The sequence below is a fragment of the Pan paniscus genome, chromosome 8, assembly GCF_029289425.2.
Source record: "Pan paniscus chromosome 8, NHGRI_mPanPan1-v2.0_pri, whole genome shotgun sequence".
NCBI lineage: Eukaryota > Metazoa > Chordata > Mammalia > Primates > Hominidae > Pan > Pan paniscus.
Genome location: NC_073257.2, coordinates 80,864,777 through 80,886,821, shown reverse-complemented (window position 1 = coordinate 80,886,821; position 22,045 = coordinate 80,864,777). Strand labels below are relative to the sequence as shown.

Here is a 22,045-nt window from a genome sequence, read left to right as displayed (position 1 = left end):
TCAAAATGATAGACTTTGGTACTTAAACGTTTAATGTATGCTCAGAGATAGCTACACACTGAGGAGAATATGATAAAGGTTTTACTTGATCCTTTTACCCAATTCCATTAAATGCAGAAACTTTAGGTAAAAATTATGGTCTAGCACTGCACTTCCCAAAAATGCATCTCCTAGAAAAATGACCACTAGCTCCCTGGGGCAATAAATTTTGAAAAAAATGGGATCTAAGGCTAAGTTCAGGAAACTGAATTAAACGCAGGAATTAAATGCATTTACGCTTTACGTAACTGCGTTAAGTAATTCAGTTGAATTCAACTGAATTATACCTCAGGAGGCTGAGGCACGAGAATCACTTCAACCCGGGGGGGGCAGAGGTTGCAGTGAGCCAAGATTGTACCACTGCACTCTAGCCTGGGTGACACAGTCAGACTCTGTGTCAAAAAAAAAAAAAAAAAAAAGAAAAAAGAAAAAAAAAAGGAAATGGAATCTCATTAATGTTGCCCAGGCTGGTCTTGAACTCCTGGGTTCAAGCGATCCTCCTTCCTTAGGCTCCCAAAGTGTTAGGATTACAGGCATCAGCCCAATTTTCTCAATGGTATCTAGGGGGACAAAACCAAGAGGCCGTAAAAACCAGTATTTGCTCATGGAACACTCCCTTCCCCAAACTATCTTGCTTGTATCTGGGAACAATCTGAAAAAAAATGCTGCCTTATAACTATTAGTTATTAACTCTATAGAAAGAACAATTTGTGCTTTATAAAAACAGAATAAAGAGCTTTAATGAACCGACCAAAGGCAGGTACCCTACTCTTGAACATCACAAAAATTCATTCAAAGTTTGAGGTTTACCATCAACTATTTAAAAAGTCTAATTTCATTTAAAATAAAAAAAAAAAGAACAAAATAAGAAAGAAACAAAATCCCAGAAATCATGTTTAGAATTTTTAAAAATTCAAAATTATCCTCTGCAAAAACAATAATTTTAAAAAATGTTTTTAAAAAAACCTCGGCATGGTAGCTCACGCCTGTAATCCCAGCACTTTGGGAGGCTGAGCAGGGTAGATCACCTGAGGTCAGGAGTTTGAGACCAGCATGGCCAACATGGTGAAACCTTGTCTCTACCAAAAATATAAAAATTAGCCAGGTGTGGTGGTGTGAGCCTGTCATCCCAGCTATTCGGGAGGCTAAGGCAGGAGAATCACTTGAACCCGGGAGGTATAGTAAGCCAAGGTCACGCCACTGCACTCCAGCCTGAGTGACAAAGCGGGACTTGATCTCAACAAAAATAAACAATAAATAAAATAAATTTTAAAAATTCTTATTATAATAGAGATGGGGTCTTGCTATATTGCCCAGGCTGGTCTCAAGTGTCCTGGACTCAAGAGATCCTTTTGCCTGTGCCTCCCAAAGTGCTGGGATTTCAGGCCAAAACCAGATTTTTAAAATTTAAAGAAAGAGAACAATCTACAGTGAAAAGAAAACTTTACAAATGTCCTAAATACACAGTGCTAATCATTACAACACCAAGTTTTTCATTTTCTCTTTTTTCTTTTTTTGAGACAGGGTCTCACTCTGTCACACAGGCTCAAGTGCAGTGGCAGAATCTTGGCTCACTGCAACCTCAACTTCCCGAACTCAGGTGATCCTCCTCCCTCAGCCTCCAGAGTAGCTAGGACTACAGGCACATTCCACCATGCCTGACTAATTTTTGATAGTTTCAGTAAAGACAGGGTCCCACTATGTTGCCCAGGCTGGTGTCGAATTCCTGGGCTCAAGCAATCCATCCACCTCGGCCTCCCAAAGTGCTGGGATTATAGGTATGAGCCACTGTGCCTGGCCTATTTTCTCTTTTAACTATTTTTAAGATAAGTCAGATGTCATAGGTAGGGAGAAAGGATAAAACAAGGACCAATAAAGTGAATTTAAATAGACGTGGGGAATATCTTAACACCAATATTAATTCAAAATGAGGTTAACTGCAATGAGAATACAGAAAAAATAGTTCATCAAAATGTAGGGCACAGGTTCTATTATTATTTTTTCAGAGATGTAGTCACACTGTTACCCAGGCTGGAATGTGGTGATGCAATCTTAGCTCACTGCAGTCTTGAACTCCTGGGTTCAAGCAATCCTCTCGCCTCAGCATCCCTGGCAACTGGGACTACAGTCGCATGCCACCATGCCTGGATAGGGCATAGGTTCTAAAAGGTGGGATAATTTCCTTAAACCGTATGCAAAATGGAAGATAAATCCATAGCTGTCATCCGATTTTCAAAAGGATTATATACAGACCCTAGAAAGGTTAAGAACAACTGTTCTGGCTGGGCATGGTGGCTCACACCTGTAATCCCAGCACTCTGGGAGGTTGAGGCGGGCAGATCACCTGAGGACAGGAGTTTGAGACCAGCCTGGCCAACACGGTGAAACCCCATCTCTATTAAAATACAAAAGTTAGCTGGGCATGGTGGTGCACACCTGTAGTACCAGCTACTCAGGAGGCTGAGGCAGGAGAACAGCCTGAACTAGGGAGGCAGAGGTTGCGGTGAGCTGAGATGGCGCCACTGCACTACAGCCTGGGTGACAGAGCAAGACTCTGTCTCAAACAAACAAACAAAAAAAACTGTTCTGGTAATAGAAAAAAAATTATCATGTAAATAGGAACAAGACGCTATGAAAAAGTATTAGTACTTTAAATTCTAATAATCTAAATTGGCATGTTAATAAATTAAGATCGGCATGTTCTGCATTTGACATTTTAAATCAGTGATTCAAGTATAAGTATCATAACATCACTTTCATCCACCTGAACGACGGCCTTAGATTTGCTGTTTCACTCTGCTGGTACCAACTCCCACAACCCTGGGAAGTATTGACAGTTGCCACAGCAGAAGTGCTGAGAGCCAAAATCGCAGAATGTCCATTTTTTCTTATAATTTTTCTGGGTGTTCTGTATTCTGGCAGCATACAACAGTCCAGCACCAAGTAGGTAAGATGACATCCAATACCCACACTTCTCTTTTCTATACCTGACAGTCCATGTGATGAGTTAGAAACAAGACAATTTCAGCTAGGTACTGCGGCTCACGCCTGTAATCCCAGCACTTTGGGAGACCAAGGTGGGTGAACTGCTTGAGGTCAGGAGTTTGAGACCAGCCTGGCAAACATGGCGAAACCCGATCTCTACTCAAAATACAAAAATTAGCCAGGCGTGATGGCCCATGCCTGTAATCCCAGCTTCTTCTGAGGCTGAGGCACTTGTTTGAACCCAGGAGGTGGAGGTTGCAGTGAGCTGAGATTGTGCCACTGCACTCCAGCCTGGGTGACAGAGCAAGATTCTACCAAAAAAAAAAAAAAAAAAAAACAGAAACAAGACAATTTAACAGGTAATGAAGATTTTGACTGCTAGGAAAAATTGATAGGAAGATAATTTACACTGCAGTAGAGTAGCTGCTTCGCACTACTAGGTACTTATTCAAATTTTGTGAAATCACTGTGAATGTGATTATATCTTTTATACATATATAACAGTTCTTTTCTAAATCACTTATACTTGAGACTTTCATTTCAATGAAGTGTATTTCATTAAATATTTATTAATGCTCCCCTTTGTGGACATTTGAGAAGCTATCCTTGAATATTTTTATATGTGCATTCTGCACTCAATGTGAATTATTAGAATCAACATTCTGCAAGTAATTCTGTAATCTGCAAAGTACAAAGGTATTAGTCTCTGATTTAATCTCCCTCACACACATAAATAGCTAAACACGTGTCATTTGAAGATCTTTTCCAATTATACATATTGAAGCACTTTATCCTTCCTTCACTTTTACCTCATTCAATATGATTGTCAAAGGTCCCATACCACAATCACAATAGATACTTATCACTATGTATTTATATCACAAATAACTAAATGAAATGAAACCAAAATGACCACAGGCTATCTACTAAATAAAATTTAGGCCAGGCACAGTGGCTCATATTTGTAATCCCAGCAATTTGGGAGGCCACGGTGAGCAGACTGCTTGAGCCCAGGAATTTGAGGGCAGCCTTGGCAACAAGACAAAACTCTGTCTCTACGAAAAATATAAAAAATTTGGTAGTACATGGTGACGCATACCTGTAGTCCCAGCTACCCAGGAGGCTGAGGTGGGTGGATCACCTGAGCCCAGGATATCAAGGCTACAGCGAGCGTGATTGCACCACTGTACTCCGGCCTGTGTGACAAAGTGAGGCCCTGTCTCAAAAAATTAAATTAAAAAAATTAAGGGCTAAGTTTTCTGAAACCACCTTTAAGGATAAAAATATATTCTTTTTTGGCCGGGTGCGGTGGCTCACGCCTGTAATCCCAGCACTTTGGGAGGCTGAGGCAGGTGGATCACAAGGTGAAGAGATCGAAACCATCCTGGCCAAAATGGTGAAACCCTGTCTCTACTAAAAATACAAAAATTGGTGGGGCATGGTGGCACGCGCCTGTAGTCCCAGCTACTCAGAAGGCTGAGGCAGGAGAATCACTTGAACCCGGGAGGTGGAGGTTACAGTGAGCCGAGACCCTGCCATTGCACTCCAGCCTGGGCAACAGAGCTAGACTCCATCTCAAAAAAAAAAAAAAAAATATATATATATATATGTATATTCTTTTTTAAAAACTACAATCAGTTTCATATGACTAAAACAGTCATGTTATAATATACTATTAACATAATTTATTGACCACGAGCTATCATTAAAACACAAAAGAGGGGCTGGGCACAGCGGCTCACGCCTGTAATCCCAGCACTTAGGGAAGGCGATACGGGTGGATGAGGGGGTTAGGAGTTTGAGACCAGCCTGACCAACATGGTGAAACCCCGTCTCTACTAAAAATACAAAAATTAGCCGAGTGTGGTGGCACGTGTGCCTATAATCCCAGCTACTCAGGAGGCTGAGGCAGAAGAATCGCTTGAACATGGGAGGCGGAGGTTGCAGTGAGCCGAGATTGTACCACTGCACTCCAGCCTGGGCGACAAGAGCGAAACTCCATCTCAATAAAAAAAAAAAGTGAGTCATCTTTCTGAAATAACGAATAAAATTCAAAACCTGGCAGAACATGTTGGTGCACACAGGAGCCTAAGGCAGGAGGACTGCTTCCATCCAAGAGTTCAAATCCAGCCTAGGCAACATAGCAAGACCCCACTCTAAAAAATAAATTTTTAAAGACTTAAAATTCAAAATTTCAAACTGACCCAAGAAATGTTTTTGTATCTTTTTTTTTTTTTTTTTAGACGGAGTTTTGCTCAATCCTCCTGACTCAGCCTCCTGAGGGACTACTGGCATGTGCCACCACATTGGTCTTAAACTCCTGGAATCAAGCGACCCTCTCAAAGCGCTAGGATTACAAGAGTAAGTCACCACAAGCTGGGCGCGGTGGCTCACGCCTGTAATCCCAGCACTTTGGGAGGCTGAGGCGGGTGGATCACAAGGTCAGAAGATCGAGACCATCCTGGCTAACACAGTGAAACCCTGACTCTACTAAAAATACAAAAAATTAGCCAGGCGTGGTGGCAGGCGCCTGTAGTCCCAGTTACTCGGGAGGCTGAGGCAGGAGAATGGCATGAACCCAGGAAGCGGAGCTTGCAGTGAGCCGAGATAGCGCCACTGCACTCCAGCATGGGCGACAGAGCAAGACTCTGTCTCAAAAAAAAAAAAAAAAAAAAAAACCCAAAAAAACAAAAAAGAGTAAGTCACCATGCCTGGCTACAAAATAATATTTTAAATATAACCTATTACAAGTGTTATGATCTTATATAACTGTATTGTCCAATTCACTACCCACCAAACACATGTGGTTATTTCATTTAAATTAATAACAATTAACATAAAATTACAAATTCAGTTCCTCAGTCACACTAAGTATATTTCAGGGGCTTAATAGTCACACATAGTGGGTATCATATTATACAAAGCAGATGTAGCACATGCTCATTACCATAGGAAGTTCTACTTATTGGACACGGCTTTTTTTTTTTTTTTTTTGGGACGGAGTCCAGCTCTATCGCTCAGGTTGGAATGCAATGGCACGATCTCGGCTCACTGCAACCTGTCTCCGGGTTAAAGTGATTCTCCTGCCTCAACCTCCCGAGTAGCTGGGATTACAGACACCCACCACCACGCCCAGCTTATTTTTGTATTTTTAGTAGAGACAGCGTTTCACCAGGTTAGCTGGGTGGGTCTCAAACTCCTGACCTCAGGCGATCCACCTGTCTGGCCTCTCAAAGTGCTGGGATTACAGGCGAGAGCCACTCGCGCCCAGCCTGGACAGTGCTATTCTATAAGGAAAAGGAAAAGCCTTATTGTTATATGAGGTTCTTATACTCTCTATAATGTCCTAACAGATGACAGCTCTTCTGCTCTCAGACAGAAGTCCTTTGGAAGAGATGACTAGTGCTCCTGGCGATAGCCTCTTCTTACTACAATTCAAATAACTGTTGGCCAATCCCCTTAGGCAGTTGAAGACACCATTCATAGGCTGAATGATCCCTTGAAGGCAGAAATTTGAGACCAGCCTAGGCAACAAAGTGAGACCCTGCCTCAAAAAACAAACAAACAAAAACAACGAAAAAAAACCCTCCAGGATTATTTTTGGATGTCTTTTTCCCTTAGCTAAAAAGATTAAAAAAAAAAAATCAAAAAATGAAATGGATGTTTAAAAAAATATATGAAATGGGTGACAATAGGTCTGAATCTGGTAAATTCACCTCCATATTTTAATAGTTTAAATACAGATACACATGTAAATATTTTTCATCAAATATACTGAAGGTACCTCTATAATCATAATTGATCTAAGGCCGGGCACAGTGGCTCACACCTGTAATCCCAGTATTTTGGGAGGCCAAGGCGGATGGATTACCTGAGGTCAGAAGTTCGAGAGCAGCCTGGACAACATGGTGAAACCCCGTCTCTACTAAATATACAAAAATTAGCCGGGTATGGTAGCAAGCCTATAGCCCCAGATATTCAGGAGGCTGAGGCAGGAGAATTGCTTGAACCCTGGAGGCAGAAGTTACAGTGAGCTGAGATCATGCCACTGAACTCCAGCCTAGGCAGAGTGAGACAGACTCCAGCCTGAGCAGACAGAGCGAGACTCCGTGTTCAAAAAAATAAAATAAGATAATTGATATAAGGGCTACTTAAAGATTTGATTGACTGGTCACTGACTGGTGAGTCACTGGCCATTTCTCTCAACGTCTCTTTACACAACAGAAATTTTCAAAACTAAAAGCTCTGGTCCCTAGAATGGCTGTCACTGAAGACGTATCAAAGCACTTCAGGTAGGATATGGAAAAATACGGTAAATATTAAGAATATATTTCAAGGGGTGAGAAAAATGAAAAATAGGGCCACAAAAATAAGACCTTGAATACCATCCTAGAATCTGAACTGTATTCTAAAACTCCTTGAAGATACTTTTGCAGATGAATGAGAAAATGAAGAAATAGAAGATAAAATGAACCACAATTCTGAGGTCCTAACACTGACTCTGCTATGACCTCCTGTTGAGACCTAAACAAATTTTTTTCACCGTCCTTGGCCTCAATTTCCTCATCTCTTACAGAATTAAGTTGGGATAGAATCTAGCTTAGCTTTGGGAGGCCACGATGGGCGGATTGTCTGAGCTCAGGAATTCAAGACCAGCCTGGGCAAGATGGCAAAACCCCATCTTTACTAAAAATAAAACCCACAAAATTAGCCGGGAATGGTGGCACGCGCCTGTAGTCCCAGCTAGTCCCAAAGGCTGAGGCACAAGAATCACTTGAACCCGGGAGGCAGAGATTGCAGTGAGCCCAGATCGTGCCACCGCACTCCAGCCTGGGTGACAGAGCAAGACTCTGTCAAAAAACAAAAACAAAAACAAAAATCTAGTATAGGCCTGATCCAGCTTTGAAAAAAATTCTGTGAATTTTATTTTATTTATTTTTTTTTTGAGAGGAAGTCTTGCTCATCGCCCAGGCTGGAGTGCAGTGGCACGATCTGGGCTCACTGTAACCTCTGCCTCCAGGTTCAAGTGATTCTCCTGCCTCAGCCTCCCGAATAGCTGGGATTACAGATGCACACCACTGTGTCTGGCTAATTTTTGTATTTTTAGTGGAGACGGGGTTTCACCATGTTGGTCAAGCTAGTCTCGGACTCCTGACCTCGTGATCTGCCTGCCTTGGCCTCCCAAAGTGCTGGGATTACAGGCATGAGCCACCACGCCCAGCCAAAATTCTGTGATTTTGACAGAAACTATGTTTTAGGAATATCAGATCTGATGGATGCACTGGAGCTAGAAGAAAAATAAGAATTATCACATATAGTAACTAAGAGAGAAAAACAAATAAAAGCAAGCACTTAGAATTTAAAATAATACTACTAAAGATAGAGTATCACCACCAAGCCAGAGATGGGAGGAGAAAAGCTTCCTTATGGAAGTAAGGATCTATGGTAAACACTGCTGATTAGGATACAAAGGTTTAAGAACGTCAAGAGCCAGGCGCAGTGGCTCACGCCTGTAATCCCAGCACTTTGGGAGGCCGAGGTGGGCAGATCACGAGGTCAGGAGATCAAGACCATCTTGGCTAACAGGGTGAAACCCAGTCTCTACTAATAATATAAAAAATTAGCCGGGCGTGCTGCCACACGCCTATAGTCCCAGCTACTTGGGAGGCTGAGGCACGAGAATCGCTTGAACCCGGGAGGCGGAGCTTGCAGTGAGCCAAGATCATGCCACTGCACTCCAGCCTGGGCAACAGAGCGAGACTCAATCTCAAAAAAAAAAAATTAAAACCCTGAAGTACCCATTTCTTTTTTTTTTTTTTTTGGGCAACAGGGTCTCACTCTGTCACCCAGGCTGGAATATGGCGGAACTATCACAGCTCACTGTAGCCTAGACCTCCCAAGGTTTAAGCGATCTTCACGCCTCAGCCTCCCCAATAGCTGGGACTACAGGCGTGCTCTACCACACCTGGCTAATTTTTGAGTTTCTGCGGATGGGGTTTCGTTATATTGCCCAGGCTGGTCTTGGACTCCTGGATGCAACTGATCCTCCTGCCTCAGCCTCCCAAAGTGCTGGGATTACATACATGAGCCACTGTGCCAGGTCTCCACGTCTTTAAAGAGAAAGGTCACCAAGATAACTAATCATTTCCATCAAATTTTGGAACACTGAAGTTAGAAGATCACAGTGTCTCCGAAACTGACCTCGAATTAAAAAACAGATATTTTAAGCAGGTAAAATGCAGCAAAGAGTAAGAGATATAAAATAAATAAAAATATACTCAAATTAAAAGACAATCAAAATCTCATTCTGTAGAATTCTTGGGAAACTTATTTGAAATCCCTAAACACAACTGGTTTCATTCAAGTAAAAAAATCTGAATCTACAGGAGTTAAAGCTTTTAAGATTCAACAAATAAGTCAAAAAATGACCAAAAAAAAAAATTCTTCCTAAAAAGATTGGGAAGAATTTAAAGCTTCAATAACATTTTCTATTTACTTTGAAAATGACATTTTGTTGACTTTATTTTTATTTATTTTTTTTGAGCTGGAGTCTCATTCTGCTGCTCAGGCTGGAGTACAGTGGCGCCATCTCGGCTCACTGCAACCTCTGCCACGCCCGTCTAATTTTTGTATTTTTAGTAGAGAGGAGGTTTCACTGTGTTGGTCAAGCTGGTCTCGAACTCCCGACCTCAGTGATATGCCCACCTCCGCCTCCCAAAGTGCTGCACCGGGCCTTGTTGACTTTATTTTGAAAATGTAAATGTTCTTTTACTGCTTTTACAACTATTTTTTTTTTTTGAGACGGAGTTTCTCTCTTGTTGCCCAGGCTAGAGCGCAATGGCGCAATCCGAGCATGTGAGCTCACCGCAACCTCCGCCGGGTTCAAGAGATTTTCCTGCTTCAGCATCCCGAGTAGTTGGGATTACAGACACGTGCCACCACGCCAGGCTAATTTTGTATTTTTAGTAGAGACGGGGTTTCTCCATGTTTGTCAGGCTGGTCTTGAACTCCCAACCTCAGGTGATCTGCCCGCCTTGGCCTCCCAAAGTGCTGGGATTACAGGAGTGAGCCACTGCACCCAGCAGCTTTTACAACTATTTTTTTCCTTTGTCTAGTAACTAAATTCTTCAGAGTTGGTTTTCTTTCTTTTTCTTTACCTTTTTTGAGACCAGGTCTCACTCAGACTGGAGTGCAATGGCACCATCATGGCTCACTGCAACCTTGACCTCCCTGGCTCAAGCAATCCTTCTACCTCAACCTCCCTGAATAGCTAGAACCACAGGTACATAACACCAGGTCCAGGTAATTTTTTTTTTTAATGTAGTTTTTCAACTTTAAATTCAAACAACTGGCTAGTCCTGGTGGTTCACACCTGTAATCCCAGCACTTTAGGAGGCCAAGATGGGAGGATCGCGTGAGCCCAAAAGTTCAAGATCCACCTGGGTAACAAAGTGAGACCTCCGTCTCAATTTTTTTGGGGAGAGTCTCCCTTTATCACCCAGACTGGAGTGTAGCGTAGCGATATCAGCTCACTCAACCTCTGCCTCCCCGGTTCAAGCACTTCTCCTGCCTCAGCCTCGTGAGTAGCTGGGATTACAGGCGTGCGCAAACACACCAAGCTAACTTTTCTATTTTTCAGGTAGACATAGGATTTCACCATGTCAGCCACGCTGGTCTCCGAACTCCTGACCTCAGGTGATCTGCCCACCTTGGCCTCCCAAAATGCTGGGATTACAGGCATGAGACACCTCACCTAGCCTAAATACATTTTTTTTTTTCTGAGACGGAGTTTTGCTCTTGTTGCCCAGGCTGGAGTGTGGTGGTGTGATCCCGGCTCACTGTAACCTCTGCCTCCCAGGTTCAAGCGATTCTCCTGCCTCAGCCTCCCAAGTAGTTAGGATTACAGGCATGCACCACCATGCCCAGCCAGTTTTGTACTTTTAGTAGAGACAGGGTTTCTCCATGTTGGTCAGGCTGGTCTTGAACTCCTAACCTCAGGTGATCCACCCACCTCAGCCTCCCAAAGTGCTGGGATTACAGGTACAAGCGACCGCGCCCAGCCTACATTTACTTTTTTTTTTTTCTTTTTGAGATGGAGTCCTGCTCTGTCACCCAGGCTGAAGTGCAGTGGCGCGATCTCAGCTCACTGCAAGCTTCACCTCCTGGGTTCACGCCATTCTCCTGCCTCAGCATCCCGAGTAACTGGGACTACAGGTGCCCGCCACCATGCCCGACTAATTTTTTGTATTTTTAGTAGAGACGGGGTTACACCATGTAAGCCAGGATGGTCTCGATTTCCTGACCTTGTGATCTGCCCACCTCGGCCTCCCAAAGTGCTGGGATTACAGGCATGAGTCACCGCGCCCGGCCCATTTACTTTTAAACATAATTCATTAATACTGACAACTTAACATGCCAAATACAGTATATTCTAATGAATGAGTAGCTGAACTCTAACAGAATTAAATCAATTAAAAGTTAATCTAAGGTATTAAAAAACTACAAAACTGCCGGGCGCGGTGGCTTACGCCTGTAATCCCAGCACTTTGGGAGGCCGAGGCGGGCAGATCGCAAGGTCAGGAGATCGAGACCATCCTGGCTAAGACGGTGAAACCCATCTCTACTAAAAATACAAAAAAAAAAAAATTAGCCGGGCGTGGTGGCGGGTGCCTGTAGCCACAGCTACTCAGGAGGCCGAGGCAGGAGAATGGCATGAACCCGGGAGGCGGAGCTTGCGGTGAGCTGAGATTGCGCCACTGCACTCCAGCCTGGGCGACAGAGCAAGACTCCGTCTCAAAAAAAATAAATAAATAAAAATAAAAATAAATAAATAAATAATGTTTGGAAAAAAAAAACACTACAAAACTGTCCCAACTGCTATGTAAAACAGCTTGTTAGTTGATCTATTGATTTTTAAAGGAGCTTCATAGAGAAAGTTAATGAATTCACAATTTGCAAACACTTTACAATATCAGAATATCAGAACAGCCTAATTCATGTTGTGTTTTGTTTTGTTTTTTTGAGACGGAGTATCTCTCTGTCGCCCAGGCTGGAGTGCAGTGGCGCGATCTCGGCTAACTGCAACCTTCACCTCCCGGGTTCAAGGGATTCTCCTGCCTCAGCCTCCTGAGTAGCTAGGATTATGGGCGCGTGCCACCAGGCCCTGCTAATTTTAGTATTTTTAGTAGAGACGGGGTTTCACCATGTAGGCCAGGCTGGTTACGAACTCCTGACCTCGTGATCCACCTCCTCTGCTTCCCAAAGTGCTAGGGTAACAGGCGTGAGCCACCACCCCCGGCCCTAATTCACGTAGTTTTAACAAGTCCCCCACAAACAATTACAGTACATGTATTTAGAAGCCTGACCTGGCTGTGATACCGCAGTGGCTGTAAACTGAGTAGCCCATGGCGGATTCTTCTGTCCTCCAAATTGAGCCATGATGCAAAAGGAAAAAAACCTTCCCTTGTTTGTCTTCTATAGCATCGATCTATCAAGAAAAGGATCCACATTTTAAAGTCCAACCAAGCTACAGATATCACAAAAGGATATTACAATAGAAAGAAATGTTTAATGTGTCGAGGACGTCTTCGCAGATTTCAGCAGAAATAACAACTGTTAAGTAGAAAAAGGGCAAATGAACATCCAAAATGCAGCAAAAACATTTTACATCAAGTAGATCACCAAAAATGCCCTATTTTACAAGATAACATTAGAGGGAGACTCAGAAAAAGCACTCCTTTCTGAGACTACAAGTTGTCACATTTAAACGAAGACCATCTGCTGTATCCACCCAATTGTTAACAAAAAGTTCACAACTTTATATTCACAGGAAATACAGCCTGCGTGTTTCTTCTGGCAATGGGTTGGGGAGTGAGGCCAGGGTAATGTTAAAACCAATAACGGATACTGGGACAAGACCCCCATCACAGGTATTTAAGGATATCATTTAAATAACGAACATCTCTACTTTCCAGAGTAGAAAAGGAACCTAGGGGGCTTCTTTTCCATCCCCGACCTCGAAGGAAAAGGCCGTTGAGATAATGGATGTCCCTTAAAGAACCACTGGGAAAACCCCTCCCCCCAAGATAAACCAGAAAAGGCGAAGATTCTCCGCCCGCGCACCCCCTCCTCGGCCGCCGCGACCCTCAAGGGCCAGAGCTCGGCCGTCCATCTTCCTCCAGTCCCAGCTCCGTGCCGGCCGCCGGCGACGGAAGGCGGAACCCACCGCCCCACGACACTCGATGGATCCCGAGAGCCCTGGGCTCGTTTACCACGCACAGAGAAAGCCCCTATTCCCCAAGACGCACGCCGCCGGGAGCAGCCACGATGTCCCGGGCCGGGGGGCCAGGAGGGTAAAACCGCAGCGGCTCGGGAGCAATGGGGCGGCGGACTGCAGCGTAGCCATGCCGAGGCTGAGGGGCGCTGGGGGCACCTGAAGAGCCGAGCGGTGGGGGTGGGGCTGGCCGCGCCGGGCCTGCTCCAACCCGCACAAAAGGGACCGCGTCCCTCCCGTCCCAGTCCCACAAGAGCCCCACCGTCGCCGCCCGGGGCCGCCGGGCTACCCAAAAGATAGCTCCCGGCCCTTCCACAGATCCGACAGGATGTTAAGAGACCCGGCTTGGCCGCCCACTGCTCCAACTACGGGGACCAGACCTTCACCTGAGTCGGGTCCCGGCTAACATCGAAGCCATTTCAAACCCGTCAGGCTTAGGCGCATGCGCCAACTTCCCCCTCTTCCTCCACGCCGCCCCCCTCCTCCACATCTCCCGGAGGAACGGCGCTTACTGGCTGACGTTCTGCGTGCGCGCTCCCCTGAGCGCTCAATACGCCTGGCCCTTTCGCTATGAAAGGGGAAATAGAGCGCGCCTAAGGGTTGCCTTGGCCTCGCTTAACAATGAGCGGGGCTATATGTCTTGCGCTTGCTCTGAAGGAAGGGCTTTCCTTTGGGTGGGAAGGAAAGAAATGGCGGTCACGTGATCCGATCCAGCCCGCCGCCATTTTATGTTTAACCTTCTTTTTTTTTAACCTCGTTCCATTATTTGGGAGAAAGGATATGCCCTGTAACATTCTTTTTTTTAATTATTATTATACTTTAAGTTATAGGGTACATGTGCACAACGTGCAGGTTTGTTACATATGTATACATGTGCCATGTTGGTGTGCTGCACCCGTTAAGTCGTCATTTACATGACGTATCTCTCCTAATGCTATCCCTCCCCACTCCCCCCACCCCACGACAGGCCCCGGTGTGTGATGTTCCCCACCCTGTGTCCAAGTGTTCTCATTGTTCAATTCCCACCTATGAGAGAACATGCGGTGTTTGGTTTTCTGTCCTTGAGATAGTTTACTCAGAATGATGGTTTCGCCGGGCGCAGTGGCTCACGCCTGTAATCCCAGCACTTTGGGAGGCCGAGGCGGGCGGATCACGAGGTCAGGAGATCGAGACCATACTGGCTAACATGGTGAAACCCCATCTCTCCTAAAAATACAAAAAAATTAGCCGGGTGTGGTGGCAGGTGCCTGTAGTCCCAGCTACTCAGGAGGCTAAGGTGGGAGAATGGCGTGAACCCGGGAAGTGGAGCTTGCAGTGAGCCGAGATCACGCCACTGCACTCCAGCCCGGGCAATAGAGTGAGACTCCGACTCAAAAAAAAAAAAAAAAAATGGTTTCTAGCTTCATCCATGTCCCTACAAAGGACAAGAACTCAACTTTTTTATGGCTGCATAGTATTCCATGGTGTATATGTGCCACATTTTCTTAATCCAGTCTATCACTGATGGATATTTGGGTTAGTTCCAAGACTTTGTTATTGTGGATAGTGCCACTATAAACATACGTGTGCATGTGTCTTTATAGCAGCATGATTTATAATCCTTTCGGTATATGCCCAGTAATGGGATGGCTGGGTCAAATGGTATTTCTAGTTCTAGATCCTTGAGGAATCACCACACTGTCTTCCACAATAGTTGAACTAGTTATACCCTGTAACATTCTTAACTCGTCTTAAAAATTGACATAAAATTTACTTAACATACAATTCACTATTTAAAATATCTTAAAGCACAATTCAGGCTGGGCACGGTGGCTCACGCCTGTAATCCCAGCCCTTTGGGAGGCCGAGGCAGGTGGATCACTTGAGGTCAGGAGTTCAAGACCAGTCTGGCCAACATAGTGAAACCCTACCTCTACTAAAAATACAAAAATTAGCCAGGCGTGGTGGCGCATGCCTATAATCCCGCTACTCAGGGGGCTGAGGCAGGAGAATTGCTTGAACCCAGGAGGCGGAGGTTGCAATGAGCTGAGATAACGCCATTGCACGCCAGCATGGGCAACAAAAGCAACATTCCATCTAAAAAAAAAAAAGTACAATTCAGTGGCTTTTAGTATAGTCATAAGGTTGTGCAACCATCCCTACCACTACTTCAAGAACCTTTACATCACCAGAAAAAGAAACCCATACCTGTTAAGCAACAGCCCCCTAATCCCTGCTCTTCCCAGTCTCAGTCAACCACTAACATTTCTGTGTCCTAGACATTTCCTATAAATAGGATCATACAATATGTGGCCTTTTATGTGTTGGTTTTCTTTGTTTTAGCACATTGATTTCAGGGTTCATCCATGTTGTGGCATGTATCAGAACTCATTCCATTTTATGGCTAACATTGCGCTTGCTTGCTTGCTTGCTTGCTTGCTTGCTTGCTTGCTTTCTTCTCTTTTTTTTTCTTTCCTTTCTTTCTTCTTTCTCTTTTTGAGACGGAGTCTCGCTCTGTCCCCCAGGCTGGAGTGCAGTGGCGCAATCTCGGCTCACTGCAAGCTCCGCCTCCCGGGTTCACGCCATTCTCCTGCGTCAGCCTCCGGAGTAGCTGTGGCTACAGGCGCCCGCCGCCACGCCCGGCTAATTTTTTGTACTTTTAGTAGAGACGGGGTTTCACCATGTTAGCCAGGATGGTCTCGATCTCCTGACCTCGTGATCCACCCGCCTCGGCCTCCCAAAGTGTTGGGATTACAGACGTGAGCCACCACGCCCGGCCACATTGCGCATTCTTTAATATTTTTTCCAAATTTAAGGAATCTTTCTATTTTCTCTTAAGCTATCTATAGCTTACAGCAATTTGGTAAAATATACCATTGTGAACAAAGATAAAACTTATTTTTTTCTCCCTATCTGCTCCCTCCAGAATTCAGAAACTATTAGTATTCTTATTTTCATGACAGTATAGTAATACGCATAAATTCAATATGAATTTGATAACCTTGTAGCACTACACAATTAGAGACATTGGTTTTATTGCCAAGACTTTAACCCATATGTCATATTTTCAAATATTATCAGACAACTTAAAAAAAATAAGCTTCACTTTATGGAGCCAATAAGGTCTGGCTTTTAAGTGAGTAAGGGATGTCACTTTCTGGCAGGCTCAGAAACCTTAAGATGCTTTGGGGCTTAAGATACTTTAGCCTCTTAAGAGGAATTCACCCAAATCCATACGTATTGCAAGCAAAATCTGATGGCAGGTCCTTGGCTGGGCTTCATACCCTTAAAAGGCTTTTTTATTTTATTTATTTATTCATTTATTTTTTGAGACGGAGTCTCACTCTGTCTCCCAGGCTGGAGTGCAGTGGCGCGACCTCGGCTCACTGCAAGCTCCTCCCCCCGGGTTCACGCCATTCTCGGGCCTCATCCTCTCAAATAGCTAGAACTACAGGCGCCCGCCACTGCACCCGCCACCATGCCTGGCTAATTAGTTTTTGTACTTTTAGTAGAGACAGAGTTTCTCTACTAAAAGAAAAACCAGTGTTTTTAGTGTTAGCCAGGGTGGTCTCGATCTCCTAACCTCGTGATCCCCCGCCTCGGCCTCCCAAAGTGCTGGGATTACAGGCGTGAGCCACCGCGCTTGGCCAAAGGGCTTTTAAAAGTCCAATTTGAGAGATATGTTCCTTCGTTTATTCCTTTCCCTATGAACCCACTGAGGAAGAATCCTGAAAGTCTCTCTTCTGGACAAGCCCAGTGGCTCACACCTGTAATCCCAACACTTTGAGAGGCTGACGTGGGAGGATTGCTTGAAGCCGAAAGTTCAAGACCAGCCTAGGCAACATAGCAAGACCCTTGTCTCTATTTTTAAAAATTAAAATTAAACTCTCTCTTTTCATTGTCATTATGAGCCTGAACACCTATGGAAGCTCTTCAGCAGAGGACTGGGCTTTGAAACAACTGATAAAATTAGCTGGGTGTGATGGCATGACCTGTAATCCCAGCTACTCCAGAGGCTGAGGCAGGAGAATCACTTGAACCCAAGAGGCGGAGGTTGCAGTGAGCCAAGATCGCACCCTTGCACTCCAGCCTGGGCGACAGAGCAAGACTCCTTCTAAGAAAAGGGGGAGGAGAGGGGAGAGAAGGGGAGGGGAGGGGAGAGGAGGGGAGGGGAGGGGGAAGGGGAGGGGGAACTGGTGAGAGAGCCTGAGGAACCATTTTAAACAATGGGGAGCACTCAGATTGTGTAGTAATGAGAGATCCAAACACCAAACAGTCCAGGGGCTTTCAGTTTGTCATGTATGCCACTGTGGAGACGGTGGATACAACATGAATGCAAGGTCACACAAGGAGGATGGAAGAATTGTGGAGCCGAAGAAAGCTGTCCTAAGATTCTCAGATTCTTAAGATTCTGGCCAGGGGTGGTGGCTCACGCCTGTAACCCCAGCACTTTGGAAAGCCAAGGTGGGCATATCGTCTAAAGTCAGGAGTTCGAGACCAGCCTGGCCAACGTGGCAAAACCCCGTCTCTACTAAAAAATACAAAAAATTAGCCGGGTGTGGTAGTGGGCACATGTAATCCCAGCTACTTGGGAGGCTGAGGCAAGGGAATCGCTTAAACCTGGGAGGCAGAGGTTGCAGTGAAGCGAGATCACACCATTGCACTTCAGCCTGGGTAACAGAGTGAGACTCTGTCTCAAAAAAAATAAATAAAAATAAAAAGCCTAAGATCAAAATCAATCACTATTCTTGCTATACTTATGTAAATAATAAGGTCAAGTTTAATGACTAGACTTACTTTGCAAACAATTCAGCCTTTAATCATCTTTAATAAAAATAACGGTGATTTTAGAGACAATATAGTTTCAATGGAAAACTATAGAACATCCTCGTGATTATCAAGTTCTAGTCTTGGCCAGGCACAGTGGCTCATGCCTGTAATCCCAGCACTTTGGGAGGCCGAGGCGGGCGGATCACCTGAGGTCGGGAGTTCAAGAGCAGCCTGACCAACACGGTGAAACCCTGTCTGTACTAAAAATACAAAATTAGCTGGGCATGGTGGCAGGTGCCTGTAATCCCAGCTACTCGGGAGGCTGAGGCAGGAGAATTGCTTGAACCCAGGAGGCAGAGGTTGCAGTGAGCTGAGATCGTGCCGTTGCACTCCAGCCTGGGCAACAATAGCGAAACTCCATCTCATAAAAAAAAAAAAAAAAAAAAAAATTCTAGTCTTGTTCATCGTCTTAGAGGTCTATCTGCAGACTGACCTGGATCCTAAATTCTTCTAGTTTCCTTCAGTATCTGGCTATGACTCTCCAAACTATTATTTCCAATTTTTTTCCCACCCTTATGGCTTAGAGTCACAAAATATTAAAACTGCTCATTTTCCCAGCGCCTTGCTAGCCAAAGCTGGAAAATGTGATATAAATTTAAAAGAAATCAACTTTGTGCATGCTACTGGGTGGACCAATCAGAAACTTCATCAGAAACACCAAATGTCATTACCAGAGACATTCAAACCATAAACCAGGAAATCCACTGGGTTGCTATCCTCAAGCCCAACATCTAAAAATCTAATTGACTCACTGCCCTCTAGATTCAGAAACTGGGTTTCTATTAATCGTTATTTTTCTTTATTTTCATAGAAATTCCCCCTTGTTAAATTCTTGACCGCTAACAATCCAGTGAATATTCTCTGCTACCAAGGCCCAACAGATGATTCAGCTGGTCCTTAAAGAATAAAAGGTGATTGAATGAAAAAATAGACTTAAATTGTGCAAAGGAAAGAAAAGAGAAGAGACTAGCCTGGGCAACATGGCAAGACCCCATCTCTACAAAAAAAAACAAAAACAAAAATTAGCCGGGCGTGGTGGCATGCACCCTGTAGTACCAGCTATTATGGAGGCTGAGGTAGGAGGATCACTTGAGCCTGAGAGACAGAGGTTGCAGTGAGCCTAGATGGCGTCACTGCACTCTGGTCTGGGGGACAGAGTGACACCCTGTCTCAAAAAAAAAAAAAAAAAAGAAGAAGGAAAGAAAAAAGAAAGAGAAAGGGAGGGAGGGAAAGAAAGAGAGAGGAAAGAAGGAAGGAAGGGAGAGAGGGAGGGAGTAGGGAAGGAAGGAAGGTTAGTTGATTGGGAGGCCGAGGCAGGTGGATCACCTGAGGTCAGGAGTTCGAGACCAGCCTGGCCAACATGGTGAAACCCCGTCTCTACTAAAAATGCAAAAATAAGCCAGGCATGGTGGCATGCACCTGTAGTCCCAGCTGCTCCAGAGGCTGAGGCAGGAGAATCCTTTGAACCCGGGAAGTGGAGGTTGCAGTGTGCTGAGATTGTGCCACTGCACTCCAGCCTGGGTGACAGAGCGAGACTCTGTCTCAAAAAAAAAAAAAAAAAAGCAAGAAAAGAGAAGATAAGAGACTGACAGACATTCTCTGCTTGACCAAACTTTAGTCAGGCTCCTGACCTTGACCTAGGCCCACCTGTGCACTTAAAACCCACTTTTACTTGTATTTACCGTTTTTCAAAAGATAGGGTCTTCGCATGGTGCCCAGGTTGGTATGCAGTGGCTATTCACAGGTGCAATCATAGCACACTGTAGCCTCAAACTCCTGGCCTCAGACATTCCTCTGGACTTAGCCTCCTGAGTAGCTGGGACTAAAAGTGTGCACCACCGTACCCAGCTAAAATCTAGTTTTAGCAAAGAACCCTGTTAAGTAAGTTTGTCAAGAGCTCCCCCAACCCTTTTTTTTTTTGAGACATAGTGTCACTCTGTAGCCCAGGCCGGAGTGCAGGGGCGTGATCTCAGCTCACTGCAACCTCTGCCTCCTGGTTTCAAGCAATTCTCATGTCTCAGCTTCCTGAGTAGCTGGAATTATAGGCACGCACCACCATTCCCAGCTAATTTTTGCATTTTTAGCAGAGACAGGGTTTCACCATGTTGGCCAGGCTGGTTTCGAACTCATGACCTCAAGTGATCTGCCCGGCTCAGCCTCCCAAAGTGCTGGGATTACAGGCATGAGACATCGCGCCCAGCCCAAGAACCCACCACACTTGATATCTAATCACCCTCAATATCTGGTCAAGTTCCTCATCCTCCACCAACCACCAGAGTGATGTCTCATCACCTCCACCTGTCTTCAGCAAGAATCCTGTTGAATGAGTTTAGTCAGAATCCCCGGACTCTGATGTTACCTGTTAGTAATGTTCTTTTCTTTTCTTTTTTGAGACAAAGTTTCACTCTGTCACCTAGGCAGCAGTGCTGGAGTGCAGTGGCAAGATCATGGCTCATTGCGGCCTTGATCTGCTAGATTCGAGAAATCTGTCCACCTCAGCCTCCCAAGCGGCTAGGACTGCAAGCGTGTGCCACCACGCCTGGCTGATTTTTGCAATAATTTTTTTGTAGAGATGGGGATCTCACTTTGTTGCTCAGGCTGGTCACGAACTCTAGCCTCAAGCAATCCTCCTGCCTCACCCTCCCAAAGTGCTAGGATTATAGATGTGAGCCTGGCCCTTAGTAATTTTCTATCCACTGACCCTAACCTGCTCCTTGACTATAAATTCCCCCGTGCCCATGTTGTATTCAGAGTTTAGGCCAACTCTCTTCCCCACTGTAAAATCCCACTGTAGTGGTCCCTATATATAATCATAATGGTCCCAAGTAAAGTCTTCCTTATCATGCTTTAACAAATGTCACTGATTTTTCTTCTTTTTCTTTTAATTTTTTTTTTTTTTTTTTGAGATAGTATCTCACTCTGTCACCCAGGCTGGAGTGCAGTGGTGTGATCTCGGCTCACTGCAACCTCCACGTCCCAGGTTCAAGCGATTCTCCTGCCTCAGGCTCCTGAGTAGCTGGGACTACAAGTGCCCGCCACCACACCCGGCTAATTTTTGTATTTTTAGTAGAGGTGGGGTTTCACCATATTGGCCAGGCTGGTCTCAAACCCCTGACCTCGTGATCTGCCCACCTTGGCCTCCCAAAGTGTTGGGATTACAGGCATGAGCCACTGCGTTGGGCCTCTTTTTTTTTTTTTTATGTAATATACAGACTTTTTTTTTTTTTTTTTTGAGATGGAGTATTTGCTCTTGTTGCCCAGGCTGGAGTGCAATGGCACAATCTTGGCTCATTGCAACCTCCGCCTCCTGGGTTCAAGTGATTCTCTGCCTCAGCCTCACGAGTAGCTGGGATTACAGGCATGCACCACCAAGCACGGCTAATTTTGTATTTTTAGTAGAAATGTGCTTTCTCCATGTTGGTCAGGCTGGTCTCGAACTCCCAACCTCAGGTGTTCCGCACGTCTTGGCCTCCCAAAGTGCTGGGATTACAGGCATGAGCCACCGCACCCGGCAATATACGGACATTGTAAAAAGGCTTGAGTGACACACATCTCACACATGAAAACTCAACCATCACAATTATGACTACAAACAGATAAAAAAAACTTTTCTTTAACACAATAGATATACCACATTTTGCTTATCCACTCATTAGTTCATCTATTAAGTTTTTCTACTTAGGGGCTAGTATGAATAATGCTGCTGTGAGTTGAAGGAAACTAGAATAATGTCATAACAAAACATGCCTCTTTGACATAACAATTACTTTGAGCTGAAGGCAATTAATAGCTTGTAGAAAAGATAATACTGCCTAGGCGCCGTGGCTCACACCGGTAATCCCAGCACTTTGGGAGGCTGAGGCAGGCGGATCACGAGGTCAGGAGTTTGAGACCAGCCTGACCAACATGGTAAAAACCCATCTCTACTAAAAATACAAA

The 22,045-nt window shown here is 44.8% G+C and overlaps 1 protein-coding gene and 1 pseudogene across 10 annotated transcripts in view; both read right to left on the bottom strand.

Annotated features, from left to right (window-relative positions):
• CCAR1 (cell division cycle and apoptosis regulator 1) overlaps positions 1-13,929 on the bottom strand; it is a 73,204-nt gene extending 59,275 nt beyond the window's left edge. Inside the window, exons 1-2 of one of the 10 annotated variants that reach the window (XM_063607710.1) lie at positions 13,810-13,929; positions 12,390-12,511 (exon numbers count right to left, since the gene is read on the bottom strand). In XM_063607710.1, coding sequence (XP_063463780.1) covers positions 12,390-12,462 — 73 coding nt within the window. In that variant the 5' untranslated portion in view covers positions 12,463-12,511; positions 13,810-13,929. Of the gene's footprint in view, positions 1-12,389; positions 12,512-13,146 lie in introns of all 10 variants that reach the window. The other 9 variants (XM_034930688.3, XM_034930690.3, XM_034930693.3 and 6 more) reach the window with 9 other exon arrangements.
• Positions 13,930-21,606: 7,677 nt separating this feature from the next.
• On the bottom strand, positions 21,607-21,704 carry LOC117974802 (small nucleolar RNA U13; annotated as a pseudogene).
• Between the last annotated feature and the right edge of the window lie 341 nt (positions 21,705-22,045).